Raw genomic sequence first — 22,299 nt, 5'->3', positions numbered from 1 at the left:
AAATATCAGTAGAAGTGGTCAGATTAGAGGCAATGAATAGGGTAAAAGTTGAGGGGGGCAGCAGTGAGGTACTAAAAAGGCTGGCTATACTTAGGGTAGATAGGTCACCTGGTCCAGATGTGGGGATAGAGATAGCGGAAGTACTTGCCATAATTTTCCAATCTTCCCTGGTTATGGGGGAGGTGACAGAGGATTGGAGAGTGGTAAATATGACACCCTTATTCAAGAAAGGGTGTAAGGACAGTCCTAGTAACTACAGGCTGGTCAGTGTAACATCAGTGGTGGATAGGGGTTTAGAAACAATAATCAGGGAAAGAATCAGCACACACTTGGAGAGGTTTGTGTTAATTAAGGAGAGCTAGCATTGATTTGTAAAATGCAGATCATACTTGACTAATTGAATTTTTTGATGAAGTAACAGAGAAGTTTAATGAAGGGAATGCGGTGGATATTGTTTATATAGATTGTAAGAAAGCGTTTGATTAAGTACAACATAAAAGGCTGGTTAACAAAATTGAGGCTCATGGAATAGGAGAGTCAGTGTCCAAATGGATAAAAAAAAATTGGCTTAAAGACAAAGTTGTGGTAAATGGTTGCTTTTCAGTCTGCAGGCTGGTCAACAATGGTGTTCCCCAAGGGTCAGTGCTGGGCCCACTGCTTTATTTGATATATATAAATGACTTGGATCTTGGAATACAGAGTCGAATTTCAAAATTTGCTGATGATACCAAACTTAGAGGTGTGGCAAACAGTGAGGATGATATGAACTGCCTGCACAAGGACATAGATAAGCTAACAGAATGGGTAGAGAGGTGGCAGATGGAATTTAATGCTGACAAATGTGAGGTGATGCATTTTGGCAGAAGGAATAGGGAGAGACAATATATACTTAATAGCACAGTTCTAAAGAGAGTGCAGGAACATAGGGACCTGGGGTGCATGTGCATTGATCTTTGAAGATGGCAGGACATATTGAGAGAGTGGTTAGTAAAGCATATGGGATCTTGGGTTTTATAAATTGAGGCATTGAGTACAAAAGCAGGGAAGTTATGCTGAACCTTTATAAAGCTCTAGTTAGGCCCCAACTGGAGTATTGCATTCAGTTCTGGTCACCACACTTTAGGAAGGATGTGAGGGTCCTTCAGCGGGTGCAGAGGAGATTTACCAGAATGGTTTCAGAGATGGGGGATTTTAGTTACAAAGTTAGGTTGGAAAAACTGGGATTGTTCTCCTTAGAACAAAGGCGATTGAGGGGAGATTTAATAGAAATGTACAAGATTATGACAGGCTTAGTTAAATAAAGAAAAACTGTTCCCATTAACTAATGGTACAAGGACTAGGGGACACAGATTGAAGGTTTTGGGCAAGAGGTACAAGGGGAATATGAGGAAGAACTTTTTTATGCAGCGGGTGGTAATGACCTGGAACTCGCTGTCCACAAGGATGGTGGTAACGGAGACAATCACTGACTTCAAAAGGAAATTGGATGGTGGCTTGAAGGAAATAGACTTGCAGGGCTATGGGGATTGAGTGGGGGAGTGGGATTGACTGGATAGCTCTGTGGGAAACCAACATGGACTCGATGGGCCGAATGGTCTCCTTCTGTGCCGTAAATGACTCCATGACTCTAACAGCCATGGTTGAATGGCAGAACAGTCTCGATGGGCTGAATGGCCTCCAGCTGTTCCTAGCCATACTAAATTTACATTTTACTTGTTTTCACTTTTTGTTTTACTGCGACAGTTGCTTTTGTGATGTTCTAAGTCTAAATAATTTGTCCACTTTTCTATCTTACATCCCTGTGTGAGGATCTCTCTCAGCTACAGTTGAAAAGTTCAGCTTTCTCCAGTCTTCCTCCATAACTTTGTCCTCTCAGCAGAGTTCTGAGGGAGTGCTGCACTATCAGAGGTGCTGTCCTTTGCTTCAGACATTAAACCAAGGAAGAAGAGCAGGGGAATTCTCTCCGAGGTCCTGGTTTTTATTTATTCCTCACCCAGTACTTAAAATATGATCTGATCATTATCACATTGCTGATTGTGGGAGCTTGCTGTGTGCAAATTGGCTGCCACATTTCCTACATTACAACAGTGACTACACTTCAAAAGTACTTCATTATCTGTAAAGCACTTTGCGATGAAGGTTGAAAGAATTGCAAGTTATTTTTTGATGTCGCTCATGCTCAGGATCAATGTCATAGCTCTTCTCTGTACCTGTTCACAGCGGAGGTGTTCCGCAAAGCGGTCACCCAGTCTGCATTTGGTCTCCCCAATGTAGAGGAGACCACACTGTGAGCAGCGAATACAGTATACTACATTGAAAGAAGTACAAGTAAATCGCTGCTTCACCTGAAAGGAGTGTTTGGGGCCTTGGATAGTGAGGAGAGAGGAGGTAGATGGGCAGGTATTACACCTCCTGCGATTGCAGGGGAAGGTGCCGTGGGAAGAGGATGAGATGGTGGGGGTAATGGAGGAGCGGACCAGGGTGTCACAGATGGAATGATCCCTTCGGATTGCTGACGGGAAGGGAGGGGAAGATGCGTTTGGTCGTGGCATCACGCTGGAGGTGGCAGAAATGGCGGAGGATGATCCTTTGGATATGGAGGCTGATGGGGTGGAAAGTGAGGACAAGGGGAACCCTGTCATGGTTCTGGGAGGGAGGGGAAGGGGTGAGGGTAGAGGTGCGGGAAATCGGCCAGACATGGTTAAAGGCTCTGTCAACCACAGTGGGGGGGAATCCTCGGTTGAGGAAAAAGGAAGACATATCAGAAGTGCTGTCGTGGAAGGTAGCATCATCAGAAGGTCACTGACCTGAAACGTTAACTCTGCTTCTCTCTCCACAGTTGCTGCCAGATCTACTGAGTATTTCCAGCATTTCTTGTTTTTGTTTCAGATTTCCAGCATCTGTAGTATTTTGCTTTTATTAAGATAAAATGACAGCTACTTTGAGACATGGTCCACTGCATTCTCCAGACACACCAACTCTCCTAGGAGTCTCACACATGAGTTTGTCATTCCCAATCAGGATGACAATGTGCTGGTGATTTCCTGACCTATCACTTTAATAGATGGCTTTCACAACCACAGGGGTTTCTGGGATGTCCTCTTCCCCATTGTAGCCTTTTTCAGTAAAGCTGTGCTAGTTGAATATGGAAGAAGGGACACAGAGAAAGGTGAAAGGGTGGGAGGAGATATATATATGAACAACATTTGGCATGAACAGAATACAGAAATGAAACTAAATATATTTTGGGTAATCTTGGAATTCAGTGACAATGATTTAAGATCACTGAGAAAGTTTCCAAACTCTCAGCCAAACTCAGGCAACGTTGCAAACTGAACGGTTAAAATCTGTTGCCACTAAAGGAAAAGAAAGAACTTGCATTTTTACCACCTTTCACAAGCACATTGATGGGAAGAGTGGAGGGATGTGAAAGAGAGGGGGCAGTAAGGGAAGAGACAGGACACTGTGGGGGTGAGGGGTTTGAGAAACAGAGGCAGGGTACTGTGAGGTAGAGGGGTAGGACACTGTCAGGGTGAGGGGAGTGAGGGAGGAGGCAGGACACTGTGGGGGTGAGGGGTTTGAGAAACAGAGGCAGGGTACTGTGAGGTAGAGGGGTAGGACACTGTCAGGGTGAGGGGAGTGAGGGAGGAGGCAGGACACTGTGGGGGTGAGGGGTTTGAGAAACAGAGGCAGGGTACTGTGAGGTAGAGGGGTAGGACACTGTCAGGGTGAGGGGAGTGAGGGAGGAGGCAGGACACTGTGGGGGTGAGGGGTTTGAGAAACAGAGGCAGGGTACTGTGAGGTAGAGGGGTAGGACACTGTCAGGGTGAGGGGAGTGAGGGAGGAGGCAAGACACTGTGGGGGTGAGGGGTTTGAGTAACAGGGACAGGGCACTGTGAGGTAGAGGGGTAGGACACTGTCAGGGTGAGGGGAGTGAGGGAGGAGGCAGGACACTGTGGGGGTGAGGGGTTTGAGAAACAGAGGCAGGGTACTGTGAGGTAGAGGGGTAGGACACTGTCAGGGTGAGGGGAGTGAGGGAGGAGGCAGGACACTGTGGGGGTGAGGGGTTTGAGTAACAGGGACAGGGCACTGTGAGGTAGAGGGGTAGGACACTGTCAGGGTGAGGGGAGTGAGGGAGGAGGCAGGACACTGTGGGGGTGAGGGGTTTGAGAAACAGAGGCAGGGTACTGTGAGGTAGAGGGGTAGGACACTGTCAGGGTAAGGGGAGTGAGGGAGGAGGCAGGACACTGTGGGGGTGAGGGGTTTGAGTAACAGGGACAGGGCACTGTGAGGTAGAGGGGTAGGACACTGTCAGGGTGAGGGGAGTGAGGGAGGAGGCAGGACACTGTGGGGGTCAGGAGCAGTGTGACAGAGAGGGGCGACTGATGGCACTGTGGGGATGATTACTGCTGGGTGACTTTACAATCGCGGTGCCGTCAGGTGAATTGTGGGTTAATTGGGCAGTGAAACATCTCACTGCTGCACTTTTAAGTTGGAAAATGTGACAGTGAGTCACTCATTTATTGCAGGAAGGGTTTTCTCAGCTCAAGTGAGGCACTTTTATTACAGTTTCCATCCATTAGTAGTCATCAGACATGATCATGACTGAATCTATATATCCTAATTGGCTTTTTAAATGTATTTATAGAAACCTCTTAAATAAATAAAGGAATAAAGAAAAGCATTGTCCTTCACATCTCTGCAACCTATGTTTAAATCCCATCCAGGCTGGTTGTAAAGTCCAATGTGTTTGGGAATCCATATGTTTCAGCCTTGTGAGTTTCCTACCTTTTATTCCCTTGACACGTACAACCAAACTATAATCTCCACTAATGGAGGGGTGCTTCCAATTTGTTTAGCTGTCTAAAACCAGAAGAATGTGCTTTGTATTTATCTCTGCAATCACTGAAGGGAACTGTAGAATGAAGGAGTTAACCCCACTGGGGAAGGGTACCCTAGAGACGTTCCTTCTAGATTTTAGGTCAGATATGATTATAATTTTGTCACTGTTCATTCTTCACATTTTGAATGAGGCCGAGCCTGTCAATAATAGATTTTAGTGCCCTGCTAATACCACTCCTTCTTCCATAGATTTGTTGAAATGGAGGAACTCAGTTTCACTCTCCCTTTCTCTCATTAATGCACAGTCGTAAATATTTGCACAGACACCTCGAGAAAAGTCTGTTCCCTTGGCAAAAGCTGCAGGATTGAAACTCATGCTTATTGCTCCCCAGTGCATGGTTCATACCTCAGAACTTCGCAAAGCGCTTTACAGTCAATGAAGTGTTTTTGAGGTGTAGTCACTGTTATTATGTAGGAAACACGGCAGCCAATTTGTGCACAGCAAGATCCCATAGATAGCAATATGATAATGACCAGATAATCTGTATTTATGATGTTGATTGAGGGGGTAAATATTGGCCAGGACACGAGGGAGAACTCCCCTGAGCTTCCTTGAAATAATACCATGGGGACATTTATCTCCACCTGAGAGGGCAAATGAAGCATCAGTTTAACATCTCATCTAAAAGACGGCAGCTCTGATTGTGCAGCACTCCCTCAGTACTGCAATGGGGTGTCAGCCTGAACTTTGTCTTAAGTCTCTGATGCGGGACTTAGAGATAAGAGTGTTACCCACTGAGTCATGGCTGACACTGTGAGTTAAGGTGCACACGTTGAATTGTCCAAGATTTCAAATCCACAAGCTCATCGACGAGGAGGAAATGGGGAGTAAATGGCCACAAAGCAAATCACGATTGTTTCGTTTCTCTCTGAATGGTAGAATGCACGTCATAATTTATGGGTAAAAGTCCTTATCTGTGCTCTCAGTGTAGCCTCAAATGAAAGTGGAAAATAGTTTTCTTCGAAATTCATTCTCAGGATGTGGTCATCAGCAGCAAGGCCAGTATTTATTGCCCATCCCTAGTTGCCCTGAGAAAGTTGTGGTAGGCCTTCATCTTGAACCATTGGTACAGGTTTGATACAACTGTGTGGTTTGCTAGGCTGCGTCAGTTAAGAGTCAACTACATTGGTGTGGGAATGGAGTCACGGAAAGACCCAGACCATGTAAGGTTCCTTCCTTAAAGGTTATTAGTGAACCAGTTGGGTTTTTATGCAATCCAATAGCTTCATGGTCACTGTTGTTGAAAGATTTTTTTTTTTAAATTCACCTCGTCTGCTGCTAGACCATTTCTTTTCTCATCTCTAGAATAATTATTCCAAACTCATCTCATTTTTTTCACTTGTTTCATGGGATGTGGACGTCACTGGCTATGCCAGCATTTATTGCCCATCCCTAATTGCCCTTGAGAAGGTGGTGGTGAGCTGCCTTCTTGAACCGCTGCATTCCATGTGGTGTAGGTATACCCAGTGACAGTGAAGGAACAGCGATATAGTTCCAAGTCAAAATGGTGTGTAACTTGGAGGAGGTGGGGGGGGGGGGGTGGTGTGGCGGGAAGGGGTTGCAGGTGGTGGTGGTCCCATCATCTGTTGCCCTTGTCCTTCTATGTGTAAAAGGTCATGGGTTTAGAAGGTGCTGTCGAAGGAGGCTTGGTGAGTTGCTGCAGTGCATCTTGTAGATGGTACACACTGCTGCCACTGTGCGTCGGTGGTGGATGTTGAAGGTGGTGGATGGGGTGCCAATCAAGTGGGCTGCTTTGTCCTGGATGGTGTCGAGCTTCTTGAGTGCTGTTGGAGCTGCACCCATCCAGGCAAGTGGTGAGTATTCCATCACACTCCTGACTTGTACCTTGTGGATGGTAAACAGGCTTTGGGGAGACAGGAGGTGAGTTACTTGCCACAGAATTCCCAGCATCTGATCTGCTTTTGTAGCCACATTGTGTGGCTGCTCCAGTTCAGTATCTGGTCAGTGGTAGCTCCTAGGATGTTGATAGTGGGGGACTCAGCGATGGTAATGCCATTGAGATGGTTAGATTCTCTCTTGTTTGAGATGATCATTGCCTAGCACTTGTGTGACACGAATGTTACTTGCCACTTATCAGCCAAGTCTGAATGTTGTTGAGGTCTTGATGCATCTGGACATGGGCTGCTTCAGTATCTGAGGAGTTGCAAATGGTGCTGAACATTGTGCAATCATCAGAGAACATCCCTACTTCTGACTTGATGATCGAGGAAAGGTCTTCAATGAAGCAGCTGAAGATGGTTGGGCCTCGGACACTACCCTGAGGAACTCCTGCAGTGATGTCCTGGGGCTGAGATGATTGACCTCCAACAACTGTAACCATTTTCCTTTGTGGTCGGTATGATTCCAGCCAGTGGAACTGATTCCCATTGACTTCAGTTTGGCTAGGGCTCCTTGTTGCCACACTTGGTCAAATGCTGCCTTGATATCCAGGGCAATCACTCTCACTTCATCTCTTGAGTTCAGCTGTTTCGTTCATGTTTGGACCAAGGTTGTAATGATGTTGGCGAGACTGTCCTATGAAGAGAGATTGGGGAAACTCGGCCTGTATTCGCTAGGGTTTCAAAGAATGAGAGGTGATCTCATTGAAAACTACAAAATACTTAAAGGGATAGACAGGGTAGATGCAGCTAAGATGTTTCCCCTGGTTGGGGAGTCTAGAACCAGGGGACACAATTTCAAAATAAGGGGGAAGCCACTTAGGACAGAGATGCGGAGAAATTTCTTTACTCAGAGGGTTGTGAATCTTTGGAATTCTCTACCCCAGAGGGCTGTGGAAGCTCAGTCATTGAGTATGTTTAAAGCAGAGATTGACATATTTCTAAATACAAATGACATAAAGGGGATATGAGGATAGTGTGGGGGAAAAAGGTATTGAAGTGGATGATCAGCCATGTCCATATTGAATGGCGGAGCAGACTCGATGGGCTGAATGGCCTACTCCTGCTCCTATGTTCCTATGTTCCTATGAGATCAGGCACCGAGTAGCCCTGGCGGAACCCAAACTGAGCATCAGCGAGCAAGTTGTTGCTGTTTAAGTGGCACTTGACGACACCTTCCATCACTTTGCTGAGGATCGAGAGTAGACTCATGGGGAGGTAATTGGCCGGTTGGATTTGTGCTGCTTTTTGTGGACAGGAAATACCTGGGCAATTTTCCACATTGTCAGGTAGATGCCAGTGTTGTAGCTGTACTGGAACAGCTTGGCTGGGGCGCGGCAAGTTCTGCAGCACAATCTATGACTCTAGGACAGTCTTCAGTACTGTAGCTGGAATGTAGTCAGGGCCTTTGCGGTATCCAGTGCCTTCAGCTGTTTCTTCCTGCTGTTTCTCTTGTAAAATTCAACCCATCCAAAACTTCGCTGCCTGTGTCTTACCCGTGATCATTGTTCTTGCCCCACCCTCAGTTTCCCCTCTTCCTCAATTTTCCCTCTTCACCTTCCTCCATTTTCTGTCCCTATTTTCACCTGGAGTGGGCAGGCTGCTTCGAGGGCGGACATAATGGGCGACCAATGGCGGGAGTGCAGGAATGGAGTGGTTGGAGGTGGGAAATCATGTGATGAAAGCTCCCAGAAAACATCCAACCAGAGTTGGCAACACTACCTGGGTAATGTGTCACGCTCTTCCAATTGAAAGCTTTCAAATCCCTGAGCGCTCCCAGTGATCGCTAGATTGTGACACACTTGTTCCCGATTCTGTTTTCTCTGGCTGCATCCTACAGTCCATAATAAACAAAGAATCAAAATATATAGGGGGCTATTTTTATCTAAGTGTGAAAACAGATACTAAATGAGTGCTGTACTAATAAGACAAGCCTTTCTGAAAGGCTGGATTTAGCACACAATATCGGTCTTAACTCCTCTAATGCATTCCAAAAGTGCAGCAGCACAGTAAGTACTCTTTTAGGTGAAGTCCTCAGAGAATTTCTGCAATGAATGTTGCTTGATTTTTGGTGAAGTCTTGACAAAGTTTCCTAGAAAATCTCCCGTGCATTTCAGATGTCCTCTTCACAGAGTAACATTTGCGCCCCACAAGTGCCAGGCAATGACCATCTCCAACAAGAGAGAATCTAATCATCTCCCCTTGACATTCAATGGCATTACCATCGCTCAATCCCCTACTATCAACATCCTAGGGGCTACCATTGACCAGAAACTGAACTGGGGTAGCCATATAAATACCGTGGCTACAAGAGCAGGTCAGAGGCTAGGAATCCTGAGGCGAGTAACTCACCTCCTGACTCCCCAAAGCCTGTCCACCATCTACAAGGCACAAGTCAGGAGTGTGATGGAATACTCTCCACTTGCCTGGATGGGTGCAGCTCCAACAACACTCAAGAAGCTCGACACCATCCAGGACAAAGCAGCCCGCTTGATTGGCACCCCATCTACAAACATTCACTCCCTCTACCACCAACGCACAGTGGTAGCAGTGTGTACCATCTACAAGATGCACTGCAGCAACGCACCAAAGCTCCTTCGACAGCACCTTCCAAACCCGCGACCTCTACCAACTAGAAGGACATGGGCAGCAAATACATGGGAACACCACCACCTGCAAGTTCCCCTCCAAGTCACACACCATCCTGACTTGGAACTATATCGCCGTTCCTTCACTGTCGCTGGAACTCCCTTCCTAACAGCACTGTGGATCTACCTACCCCAAATGGACTGCAGCGGTTCAAGAAGGCAGCTCACCACCACCTTCTCAAGGGCAATTAGGGATGGGCAATAAATGCTGGCATAGCCAGTGACGCCCACATCCAATAAATGAATTTAAAAAAAAGATCCAGCGGTAAGTGAACAAGAAATGGTGAGTGTGTCTTTAAGTAGAGCTTGAAATCCACATCAATGCCGTGTTTACTCCCAAACAGCTAATCGCTTTTAGGAGAGGACATTAGAACAAGCGCTAACCACCAAAACACTGTGCAGCCTCCTTAATGAGCATTAACAGGCATTTTAAGTGACAATCAGCCCATAATGAGCCTCCAGGCAGCCATTCCTCGCTCAGGCTTCAATTCCTTTAACAAGTGGGGGTCTTGTGAAGGAAATGATTAGATAATTCCCCTGTCAATCATGTCTGGAGACTGGGATTGAATTTACAAACATCCTTTATATTCTGTAAATATCCTCCACTCACTGTACTGGAGAAATCATCCTGCTTTAGCTCTTTATCTCTTAACTGTAGCTTTGATTATGAGTTCTGTTTGCTGTAGTTCGTAGACTCTTTTTAAATAGACAATAGACTGTTTGCTGCAGCCTGCTATTTAAATGGACTCTCTAGACTGTTAGCTGCAGTGCACTGTTTAAATAGACTCTGTAGACTGTTTGGTGTAGTGCTCTGTTTAAATAGACTCTCTAGATTGTTTGGTGTAGTGCTCTGTTTAAATGGACTCTGTAGAATGTTTGCTGTAGTGCACTATTTAAATAAACTCTGTAGACTGTTTGCTGCAGTGTGCTACTTAAATAGACTCTGTAGACTGTTTGCTGCAGTGCTTTGTTTAAATGGACTCTGTAGACTGTTTGCTGCAGTGTGCTACTTAAATAGACTCTGTAGACTGTTTGCTGCAGTGCTTTGTTTAAATGGACTCTGTAGACTGTTTGCTGTAGTGCACTATTTAAATAAACTCTGTAGACTGTTTGCTGCAGTGTGCTACTTAAATAGACTCTGTAGACTGTTTGCTGCAGTGCTTTGTTTAAATGGACTCTGTAGACTGTTTGCTGCAGTGTGCTACTTAAATAGACTCTGTAGACTGTTTGCTGTAGTGCTCTGTTTAAATGGACTCTGTAGACTGTTTGCTGCAGTGTGCTACTTAAATAGACTCTGTAGACTGTTTGCTGCAGTGTGCTACTTAAATAGACTCTGTAGATTGTTTGCTGCAGTGCTTTGTTTAAATAGACTTGGTTTGTTGTAAAATAGACTGTTTGCTTCGAGTCCTGGCGTAAGTTTGCCTCACCTCCAATTCATTGGCTGACATGGTGATGTCAATAGGCACTCTGGTAGGATAGGGCTCATTGAGTCTGTTGTTTTGCTCCTCTGTGCACGTGAACCATTTTACACAGAGAATACAACATCAAAGGTGAAATTAGGCACTTAGCTCACCAATGTATTCATCGCTTTTGTCCTGCTCAAGCACAAGCACTTTAAGGAAATCAATGGAAAGTGAGACTTTTCAATTACAAAGCATGTTTTAATGGGTACCCTACCATCGAGAGAGTAACACAGTTTTGCATTTCATACAAATACCAACATTGACAGTTCTTCAATAATGAAACCTCTAGTTAATTTACTTTTAAATCTCAGGCACAAATACAATTTGCGTTTCCATCACAGAGAGAGATAAATTAATCCATGCACACCTGCAAGCACTGTTAGAACATGATTGCTCACCCTGTCGGGTTTTTGACGATACTGTTCCCTATCTTCACTTCAGCTCTCACTCGAGCCTTTCAATGAGTGAACTCCTTGACAGAATGACAGCAGAGTGAAGGAGAAGGAGACACTCAGGGCAAGAAATCAAGAAAGAATATCCCACATAATCAGCATCCCACTTAATCATTATACCACATGGCCAATACACCAAACATATAATATAGCACATGCCCAGTATATTAAGGGTATGGTATATCATGCATATAATACAGCACACATCCAACATAACACATTCATAATGTATGACTCCCATCTTCTTTGGCCTCCTTGTCTCGAGAGATAATGGGTAAGCGCCTGGAGGTGGTCAGTGGTTTGTGAAGCTCCCATAATGGCTCCCATAATGTACCATATATACCATATACCTCAATATACCATATCCAATATACAATATGTATAATGCACCATGTACATAATGTACTATGCACCCAATATATCATGTACAAAACACGCCACACTCCCATTATAACATCACATCATTACATAGAAGTTACAGTACAGAAACAGGCCATTCGGCCCAACTGGTCTATGCTGGTGTTTATGCTCCAAACGAGTCTCCGCCCCCCCCCCCCCTCCTTCATCTCACCCTATTAGCATATCCTACTATTCCTTTCTCCCTCTTGGCTCTCCCTTAAATACATCCATACTATTCACTTCAATTACTCCCTGTGGTAGCAAGTTCCACATTCTCAGATGTTTGTCCTGAATTCCCTATTTGATTTATTAGTGACTATCTTATATTTATGGCCCCTAGTTTTGGTCTCCCTCACAAGTGGAAACATCTTCTCTATGTCTACCCAATCAAACCCCTTTGTAATTTTAAAGATGTCTATCAGGTCACCCCTTAGCCTTCTCTTTTCTAGAGAAAGGAGCCCTCGTTTATTCAGTCATTGACAGAATGTACCATGTTCATTATATATCACCCCCAATATACCACACACAATATACCAAACCCAGAATATACCACACCCAAATATACCACACCCATTATATATCATACCCTCTTTCTATATATATATGCCACATGTATAATATCCCATATATTCAGTATCTCATATCCATTATACACCACACATTGGAGTATGTGGGCAATTGAGGACTATATTATGAGAGATTTTCCTGGTGATTAGGAGCCACAACAGATGATTTAGATGGACTGGGAGACTTGGAAGTTATCGGATTACACATTGGTGTATCATCCAGAGGCTGGACAGTTATTGTTGGGTCATTGGGGACAAGCTGGGAAGACTCTGATTTCATTGTGTTTCACAGTGATTTTGTCAAAGTCTGATAGTATTCAGTCAGTAATTCTCCAGATTGGTATTTCCTTTATTGGCCCTGGGGTTCTCTCTTGTTTTTTCTGCCTCTCCCAGGAGGAGGGGCGAATGGGGGTGTAGGAAGAGTCCAGTCACAATGTTCCAGCCATTATGGGGTGTGGAGAAGCTGCAATTTTCCTGTCTGTTAGTTTTGTATGTTGGTATCCATGGCAGGCCCCCTGGCTGCATTGACTCTATGGGACCCATGTAACCGATGTCAAGTGTACGGCCCTGGTTACCACGTAGAGATCAGAGTAAATTCAGGAGAGCTGCACTCTGAGCAGCTGTTTCACACCCTGTCCAATTTTACTCTATATGGAAGTTAACGGTATGTAATGCAAGTTAGGTTAAAATCAGGGTTTAAAAAGCTTCGAATCTCCTGGCTATTCCTTATAATGTGCAGATTGAACAGATCCTAGTTGTGCTACATTGTGTCCACCCTTGTTACAATCACAATAAACTCAATGATGATTAACAAATATGTCATGAAATATTATAGTGATAAATGTAATAGAAGAAATTAAATTTACACTTTGATCATGGTGTATACTCTAATTGTTCTCTCCACCTAGTCAATGGGATCTTCAAATCAATCAATCCAATTGGTTGGCAGGTTGGGTTAGTGACAGTGTCTGAGGTAGTCCACATTATGCTGAAGAGCGTAAAGGGGCGGATTCGATGTTAATATTCCGTTTTCTCTTCTTGTGCTTGTTTCCAGAAATGGTCAAGTGCACAAGGATAATGATCAGGAAGAAACCTGGGAAAGAAAAAAGGATGGTGGAGAATTAATCTTCACAATAGCAAAGGAAGGAAGAACTTACATTTCTATAGCACCTATCACGACCTCAGGACGTCCCAAAGTGCTTTAGTCCCTGTTGTAAAGTAGGAAACATGACTGCCAATTTGAGCACAGTAAGATCCCAAAAACAGTGGTAAAGGACCAGGAAACCCGTTTTTAGTGATGTTGGTTGAGGGACAAATATTAGCCAGGAAACCGGGGAGAACTCCCCTGCTTTTCTTTGAATAGTGTCCTGAGATCTTTTCTGTCCACTGAGAGGGCAGACGGGGCATTGTTTTAACATCTCATCTGAAAGATAGCACTTCTGACAGAGCAGCATTCCTTCAGTATTGACACCGGTGGTCTCAGCCTAGATCAGGGGCTCAAATCTCTAGATTGTGTCTAGAGCCCACAAACCTCTGACTCAAGAGGTGAGAGAGTGTTACCTATGAGGCAGTTTTAATACAAACCTCTTTCTTCCCTCTCCTTCTGTCAGGAGATCGGGAAGTGTTACCTCTTCCGACTCTTCTTCCCTGTTTAACCCAACATTCCTCCCACAGCCAACGGAACGGATTGTCTCACACTCAACCCAATCAGCTTTCTTAGCCTTGTAATCATAAGAACATAAGAAATAGGAACTTTGACTTTTCAAGCCTGCTCCACCATTCAACAAAATCATGGTTGATCTTCCACCTTCACACACTATCCCTTAATTCTCTTCACGTCCAAAAATCTATCAAAAAAGAACAAAGAACAAAGAAAATTACAGCACAGGAACAGGCCCTTCGGCCCTCCAAGCCTGCGCCGATCCAGATCCTCTATCTAAACATGTCGCCTATTTTCTAAGGGTCTGTATCTCTTTTCTTCCTGCCCATTCATGTATCTGTCTAGATACATCTTAAAAGACTCCATCGTGCCCGCATCTACCACCTCCGCTGGCAATGCGTTCCAGGTGCCCACCACCCTCTGCGTAAAGAACTTTCCACGCATATCCCCTCTAAACTTTTCCCCTTTCACTTTGAACGACGGCTGTCTTGACCATACTCAATGACCAAGCATCCACAACTCTCTGGGGTAGAGAATTCCAAAGATTTACACCCCTTTGAATGAAGGAAATTTCTCTCCATCTCAGTCCTAAATGGCTGATCACTTATTCTGAAACTGTGTCCCCGTGTTCTAGATTCCCCAGCCAGGGGAAACATTTTCTCAGCAAATACCCTGTCAAGCTCCTTAAGAATTTTGTATGTTTCATTGAGATTACCGCTCGAGTAATGAATCTATATGAACTGAGCTACTTACCTATCGCTCCTAATGTGCCAACAAAGGTAATCACGGTGGTCAGGATAGTGGGTTTACCTGGAATAGGCTCAACTTCTATCCTGCATTGACCTCTGGAACTGCAAGTACAAATAGTCACTGCAAAGGGAATGGGAGAATGTGAAATAAAAACAGAAAATGCTGGAAATACTCAGCAGGTCGGGCAGCATCTGTGGAGAGAGAAACAGAGTTAACGTTTCAGGTCAGTGACCTTTCATCGGAACTGGGGAAAGTTAGAGATGTAACAGGTTTTAAGCAAGTCCGGGGGCAGGGAAAGGAGAGGGAAAGAACAAAAGGGAAGGTATGTGATAGGATGGAAGGCAGGAGAGATTAAATGACAGAAGGGATGATGGTGCAAGGCAAAAGGAGATGGTAATGGGACAAGTAAAGAAACAAAAGATGGGCCTAGCAGAGGTGTAAATGGTAACGACAGACCTATCACCAACAGTTGCTGTCTGAAAAAAAAAGGGGCAGAGGATATGATCTTAAATTGTTGAACTCAAGTCCAGAAGTCTGTAAAGTGCCCAATCAAAAGATGCGGTGCTGTTCCTCGAGCTTGCATTGAGGTTCATTGGAACACTGCAGTAGACTGAGGGCGGCACAGTGGCGCAGTGGTTAGCACCGCAGCCTCACAGCTCCGACCACCCGGGTTCAATTCTGGGTACTGCCTGTGTGGAGTTTGCAAGTTCTCCCTGTGTCTGCGTGGGTTTTTTCCGGGTGCTCCGGTTTCCTCCCACAGCCAAAGACTTGCAGGTTGATAGGTAAATTGGCCATTATAAATTGCCCCTAGTATAGGTAGGTGGTAGGGAAATATAGGGACAGGTGGGGATGTGGTAGGAATATGGAATTAGTGTAGGATTAGTATAAATGGGTGGTTGATGGTAGGCACAGACTCGGTGGGCCGAAGGGCCTGTTTCAGTGCTGTATCTCTAAATAAAATAAAATATAAAATAAACATAGAGGTCAGCGTGAGAGCAAGGTGGAGAATTAAAATGAGAGGCAACAGGAAGCTCGGGGTCATGCTTGTGAACTGAATGGAGATGTTCCACAAAGCAGTCACCCACACTGTGTTTGGTCTCTCCAATGTAGAGAAGACCATATTGTGAGCAGCGAATACAATAAATTAAATTGAAAGAAGTACAAGTAAATCACTGTTTAAGCTGGAAGGAGTGTTTGGGGCCCTGGAGAGTGAAATGGAAGAGGTGAAAGGGCAGGTGTTGCATGAGAAAAGTAAAAGCCTTCTTTCTCCTTCACAACCTGCTCTCACTGATTACAATTGCCTCTAATTGTAATGAGAGTCCTGCTATCGGTGTGATTACATAGCATCACATCGAATTTACAGGACAGAAACAGGCCATTCGGCCCAACTGGTCTATGCTGGTGTTTATGCTCCACATGAGCCTCTTCCTCCCCTCACCCTATCAACAACTTCTATTCCTGTCTCGCTCATGTACCTATCTAGCTTCCTTATATAATAAATAATTTGGCTAGATAATAAATGCATCGAAACTTATTTTTTTGAGATCGAGTGGACAGCCTTTGGGCGGCACAGTGGCGCAGTGGTTAGCACTGCAGCCTCACAGCTCCAGGGACCCGGGTTCGATTCCGGGTACTGCCTGTGTGGAGTTTGCAAGTTCTCCCTGTGTCTGCGTGGGTTTTCTCCGGGTGCTCCGGTTTCCTCCCACAAGCCAAAAGACTTGCAGGTTGATAGGTAAATTGGCCAGTATAAATTGTCACTAGTATAGGTAGGTGGTAGGGAAATATAGAGACAGGTGGGGATGTTTGGTAGGAATGTGGGATTAGTGTAGGATTAGTATAAATGGGTGGTTGATGTTCGGCACAGACTCGGTGGGCCGAAGGGCCTGTTTCAGTGCTGTATCTCTAATCTAATCTAATAAATGTGCCAATTGGACGTGTAGGTTCTTTTTCATGTTTTATTCAAAGCCCTTATTTTTAAATGCGATCTTTCAATTTATGCAAAGGAGTGCCCTCATTATCCCTGTGGCCTCAACTTCAAAATTACTAATGAAAGTGCCAACGACACAATAACAAGCACTCCAGGACTTAAAGACTGTAGGGTGACCAACTCTATTTCAGTAATAAACAGCTCTCTGAAATATTTGCATTGCACTCGAGAATAAAACGAACCAAACACCACTGTTAGCAATTTGCATTTCCTCCTTCATAGAATTAGATTAGGATTTACAGAAACAGGCCATTCAGCCCAAGTGGCCCATGTTGGTATTTATGCTCATCTCAAGCCTCCCATCTTTCCTCATCTAACTCTGACAGCATAACCCTCTGTTCCCTTTCTCCCTCTTGTGTTTATCCAGCTTCCCCTTAAATGTATCGATACTACTCACCTCAACCACTCCCTGTGGTAGCAAGTTCCACATTCTCACCACTCTCTTGGAAAAAGAAGTTTCTTCTGAATTCCCTATTGGATTGCTTTTTTAAAAATTCTTTCATGGGATGTGGGTGTTGCTGGCAAGGCCAACTTTTGTTGCCCATCTCTCATTGCTCTTGACAACTGAGTGGCTTGCTAGGCCACTTCAGAGGGTAGTTAAGAGTCAACCACATTGCTGTGGGTCTGGAGTCACATGTAGGCCAGACCGGGTAAGGACAGCAGATTTCCTTCCCTAAAGAACATTAGTTTATACAACATTTGACAATGGTTTCATGGTCACTATTAGACTGGCTTTTTTAAAATTCCAGATTAAATAATTGAATTCAAATTTTACCATCTGCCATGGGATTTGAACACATGCCCCCAGAGCACTAGTAAGGACGGCAGATTTCCTTCCCTAAAGGACATTAGTGAACCAGATTGGTTTTTACGACAATCAATAACAGTTTCATGGCACCATTACTGAGAATAGTTTTCAATTCCAGATTTTTATTAATTAATTAAGTGTATTAATTAACTGAATTTAAATTCCACCAGCTGCCATAGTGGGATTTGAACCCGTGTTCCCAGGACATTAGCCTGGGGCTCTGGATTACAGGCGCAGTGACTTTAGCACGATGCCACCATCTCCCCTTCTCGGTGACCGTCTTATATTGAATGGCCTCTAGTTTTGTTCTTCCTCACAATTGGAATTGGCTGGATTTTTATACATACGGTAGGGGTCCCACCACTGGATTTTTATACATACGGTAGGGGTCCCACCACTGGATTTTTATACAGACGGTAGGGGTCCCACCACTGGATTTTTATACAGACGGTAGGGGTCCCACCACTGGATTTTTATACAAACGGTAGGGGTCCCACCACTGGATTTTTATACAGACGGTAGGGGTCCCACCACTGGATTTTTATACATACGGTAGGGGTCCCACCACTGGATTTTTATACAGATGGTAGGGGTCCCACCACTGGATTTTTATACAGACGGTAGGGGTCCCACCACTGGATTTTTATACAAACGGTAGGGGTCCCACCACTGGATTTTTATACAGACGGTAGGGGTCCCACCACTGGATTTTTATACATACGGTAGGGGTCCCACCACTGGATTTTTATACAGATGGTAGGGGTCCCACCACTGGATTTTTATACAGACGGTAGGGGTCCCACCACTGGATTTTTATACAAACGGTAGGGGTCCCACCACTGGATTTTTATACAAACGGTAGGGGTCCCACCACTGGATTTTTATACAGACGGTAGGGGTCCCACCACTGGATTTTTATACAGACGGTAGGGGTCCCACCACTGGATTTTTATACAGACGGTAGGGGTCCCACCACTGGATTTTTATACAGACGGTAGGGGTCCCACCACTGCCATCAAAGTGGGAGGCGACCCTCTTCAGTGGGACCCAGGGGCTGCATTTTGTCAGCGGTAGCTGATTAAGTTGCAGTCGCCAGGGCTGCGTCCCTATTGAGGTTGGTAGTCCACCCCCAAGAGCTTCTGGCCCAATGCCGGGGCCCAGCAATCCCAATGCTGGGATTGCAACTGCGGGATGAGGGTACGTCAATGGCTGTACGTCCTCACAGTCGGGTAAGTGGGATCTGGGGTTGCCGGCGCCAATCGTGGGGTAGTCGTGGCAGCGCCGTTGCCACTGGGGCGCCCATTGCTGCCGGAGTCCCTCTTAGGCCAAAGATTGCACGAAAAGAAGACTCCCCCACACCCCCTCCATCCCCCAGAGCCTGCAGGAGGCCACCAGTTTTTACTGGATGGTCTCCGCACACAGCGGCAGGACCCCCAGCAGCTGGTAAAATGCCAGCAGAGGCGGAAAGATGCACTTAATTGTACACTTAAGGGGCTCTATTGACCTCCTGCTGGGCAGGCCATCTGCCACCTTTCCTGCTGCTGGTAAATTAGCACGGCAGTGGGAAGACACCGGGCACACCACTTGACAACTTCCTTCGCCATTTCACCAGCCTTCCCATCTCCCAGCCCATCCCCACTCTCTGAGTTAACTCCATGTTTAAAAAGTGACTCTACCCTCCCCCACCACCTGCACCAAAACCCCCACCTTGTATCCACAACACAAATCAATTTCTATTAAACAAACTTCCTACTAAATAAAAAAAATCCATGCATATGTCCTGAATGGAATATGCAAAACAGTGCAAATATACTGGAGGTTACATGGGATTCTCAATACATTCTCCTGTCTTCTCCGAGTAGTTGTAAAGGTTGCAGTGTCATACCTTACAATCAGGCTAAAATTTACCACAATGTTTATTTAGAAGTTAGATAACTACACAGAAGCAGTAAGCCAGCAAGAAACGTCAATTAAAGCACTTAAAACGATGATGATATCAGTCAACAACGGATTAAAATATGCTCTTTGCACATTTTCTAGTCACTGGAACACTTTGTAACTGAATGAAGTAACTAATTAATTTAGAACCATAACAACTATTAATATTAACATATGCAGCATGTCAAGAAAACACGATATGCCAAATGAAGAAATTTTAATTCATCAGTTGAAAACTTACATTAAACTTTTAATGGGGAAACCCCTGAAGTTAGCTTTTTAAAAAAAAACTAGCAGCCAAGATTGCAACTGAAACACCAAGAGATTGAATTGGAGGAAAAAGTCTAAAAAGAAGCCCAGCCAGGACAATTCTTTGGCCATCTGAGTAAATTATCCAGATCACTCTTGTTAGCGGGACATTCAAAGCTATGTTGAGGCATTCATAAGTGGAGACGTCCCTCCAGATGGTAAACACTGACAATATCACCTGAGAGAGGTTTTGGGTTTTAGACTTTGGACCTCATTAAAACCATAGGGGATTGAGAGAACCATATGACCATGTATCCATCTCTGAAAGAACTGGGGGCTTTGTTACACAGACAAGAGACAAGCAGTAACTGAATGTTCAGCAGCAGGAAAAGGCTGCGTGCTTCCCTTTCTCTCTCTCTCTCTCTCTCTCTCTCTCCAGATAACCCAAGTTTGAAAGTGTCTGTGACTGTGAATCCCTCCAAGCCTACAGATTGCTACAGAGACCAGGGGATGAGAACCAACTACAATTCTGCCTCCAAGAAAGCTTTGAGCCAAGTGGGCCAACCACAAAGTGCACTTTGACCAGCCGAGGACTTCAAGAATACAGCTTCAGCCGGAAAACCATCGAATCATCCACTTCACAGACTGTGCACTGAAGTTCCATTGATTCTGCACTCTAATCCAACCACCAAATCTATTTTTTCCCTCTGTAATTTATTTGTATGTGTGTGTGTGTGATTCTCGTGTGAATGTGTGCATGAAGCATGAATATGTAGCATATTTTTATTATTTTTAGATTGGTTTTAGATTGTTAAGTATAATAAACTTATCTCTTTCGTGTTTAAACTCAAGAAAACCTGCCCAATTGGTTCTTTCACGATGACATTAAAGGTAAAAGATAAAATACTCACTCAGGTGCTAAGCACGACAATGGTTTTAAAAAGAGAATAAATCCTGTTGCGGTCAAAAGAGGAAGGAAAAGAAGGGAACCTCAGACCCCCTCCTCACCCAGCCGTAACAAACAGCAAGTGATTCTACACAACCTGGGTGCTATTACAATGTAAAACCTCTTGTTTTACCTGATAGAATATCAGTGTGCCTCTGGCTGGTTTCCCCTTTCTCGCCGAGGACAATCGGAACCCGATGCAATCCTGGATCCACCCAGCTGGGTGCAATAGACAGAAAGGCTTGTGTGTCTGAAAGGGACACAGACAATTAGACTGGGAGCAACACAGAAATATTGTATAGTGTGTACTAATTCTGTAAACCCAGTGACCTACCAGGCAGAATGGCTATCAGCAGGATAATATGAAAAAAAGAAAGAATTGCATTTATATAACACCTTTCACAGCCTCAGGACATCCCAAAGTGCTCTACAGGCAATGATATACTTTTGGATTGTAGTCACTGTTGTAATGTAGGAAACACAGCAGCCAATTTGCCCACAGCAAGCTCCCACAAATAGCAATGAGATAATGACCAGATAGTCTGTTTCAGTGATGTTGCTTGAGTGATAAATATTAACCAGGGCACAGGACAAATCCCCTCTGCTCTTCTTTGAAATAGGGATGTGGGATCTTAGATCAGCTGAGAGGGCAGACAGGATCTCTGATCAGATGTCCGATCGGAAAAACGACACGTCTGACAGTGTAGCACGCCCTCGGTACTGCTACGGGAGTGTCAGCCGAGACACTGTGCTCAAGTCTCTTGAGTGGGACTTGAACCCACAACCTTCTGACTCAGAGGTGAGAGCCCACTGAGCCTAGGTTTGCTGAAGGTGAGAATTACCCCACGACTACTTCTATCACCACCCGCTTCCCTCCATCGTACTGTTAACTTGGTTGATCTTCCAGTTCCTTTGCTCCATTGGCTTGCCATCAATGGAGAAAATGACTGGCACCCTATTTCCTCTTCCATGGTGGTACAAGGCCTTGATGGCAATCGACTGCCCGTCTCTCCGTGGCGTGCACAGGAAATCTCCAGAATATTCCAGCAGTGGAGCAGGCGCCTCTTCCCCGGAGTCTTCAATGTGAATCACCAAGTGTGCAGTGACAAATAAGGAAGGGTCATCTACAAAATTTATAAACAGAGTGGAGTTACTGTCACTTATTGCAAACTGATTGTATCTGTATTAAACGCTTTTCTGAGGAGCAATGAGCTCGATTTGAGAGCTCGTAGGTTTAAAGGAGAAGGAAATCCAAACTTACCCCAAGTCCTGTTCGCCCATCACCCCCCCCATGTTCACTGAACTACATCAGTTCCCAGACCAGCAACACCTCAATCTTTAAAATTCTCAAACTTGTCGCCCTCCTTAGACTCCTTGGCTGTATTTTCCCAAACCCATGGAGACAAGGTTGTGGGCGGGCATGAAATTGTCAGGAGAGCTGCATTGGGATGGCTCCCCAATGCATTCCCACCTCTGGGGGAATTTCCCGGGGATGGACTGGGAACCGGATCAGCTGCCCACTCCCCAGAGGTGGCTAGAGCAATTAGTGCCCCACCTAGTTTTACCAGTGTCGGAGCTGCACCCCTGCTGTGTACAGAGGCCACCAGCTCAATCAAGGCAGTCTCCCAGTGG

At 45.0% G+C, this 22,299-nt stretch overlaps 1 protein-coding gene across 3 annotated transcripts in view; it reads right to left on the bottom strand.

Annotated features, from left to right (window-relative positions):
* Window positions 1-11,089: 11,089 nt before the first annotated feature.
* cdh16 (cadherin 16, KSP-cadherin) overlaps window positions 11,090-22,299 on the bottom strand; it is an 84,706-nt gene continuing 73,496 nt past the window's right edge. For 2 of the 3 annotated variants that reach the window (XM_068049056.1, XM_068049057.1), the window contains exons 15-18: window positions 21,552-21,791; window positions 20,801-20,917; window positions 14,743-14,859; window positions 11,090-13,422 (exon numbers count right to left, since the gene is read on the bottom strand). In XM_068049056.1, coding sequence (XP_067905157.1) covers window positions 13,313-13,422; window positions 14,743-14,859; window positions 20,801-20,917; window positions 21,552-21,791 — 584 coding nt within the window. In that variant the 3' untranslated portion in view covers window positions 11,090-13,312. The remainder of the gene's footprint in view (window positions 13,423-14,742; window positions 14,860-20,800; window positions 20,918-21,551; window positions 21,792-22,299) is intronic. The other variant, XM_068049058.1, reaches the window with a different exon arrangement.

The sequence above is a fragment of the Heterodontus francisci genome, chromosome 17 (assembly GCF_036365525.1).
Source record: "Heterodontus francisci isolate sHetFra1 chromosome 17, sHetFra1.hap1, whole genome shotgun sequence".
Lineage (NCBI taxonomy): Eukaryota > Metazoa > Chordata > Chondrichthyes > Heterodontiformes > Heterodontidae > Heterodontus > Heterodontus francisci.
Note: the sequence above shows the minus strand (reverse complement) of the source record. Positions and strands in the feature narration are given on the sequence as shown.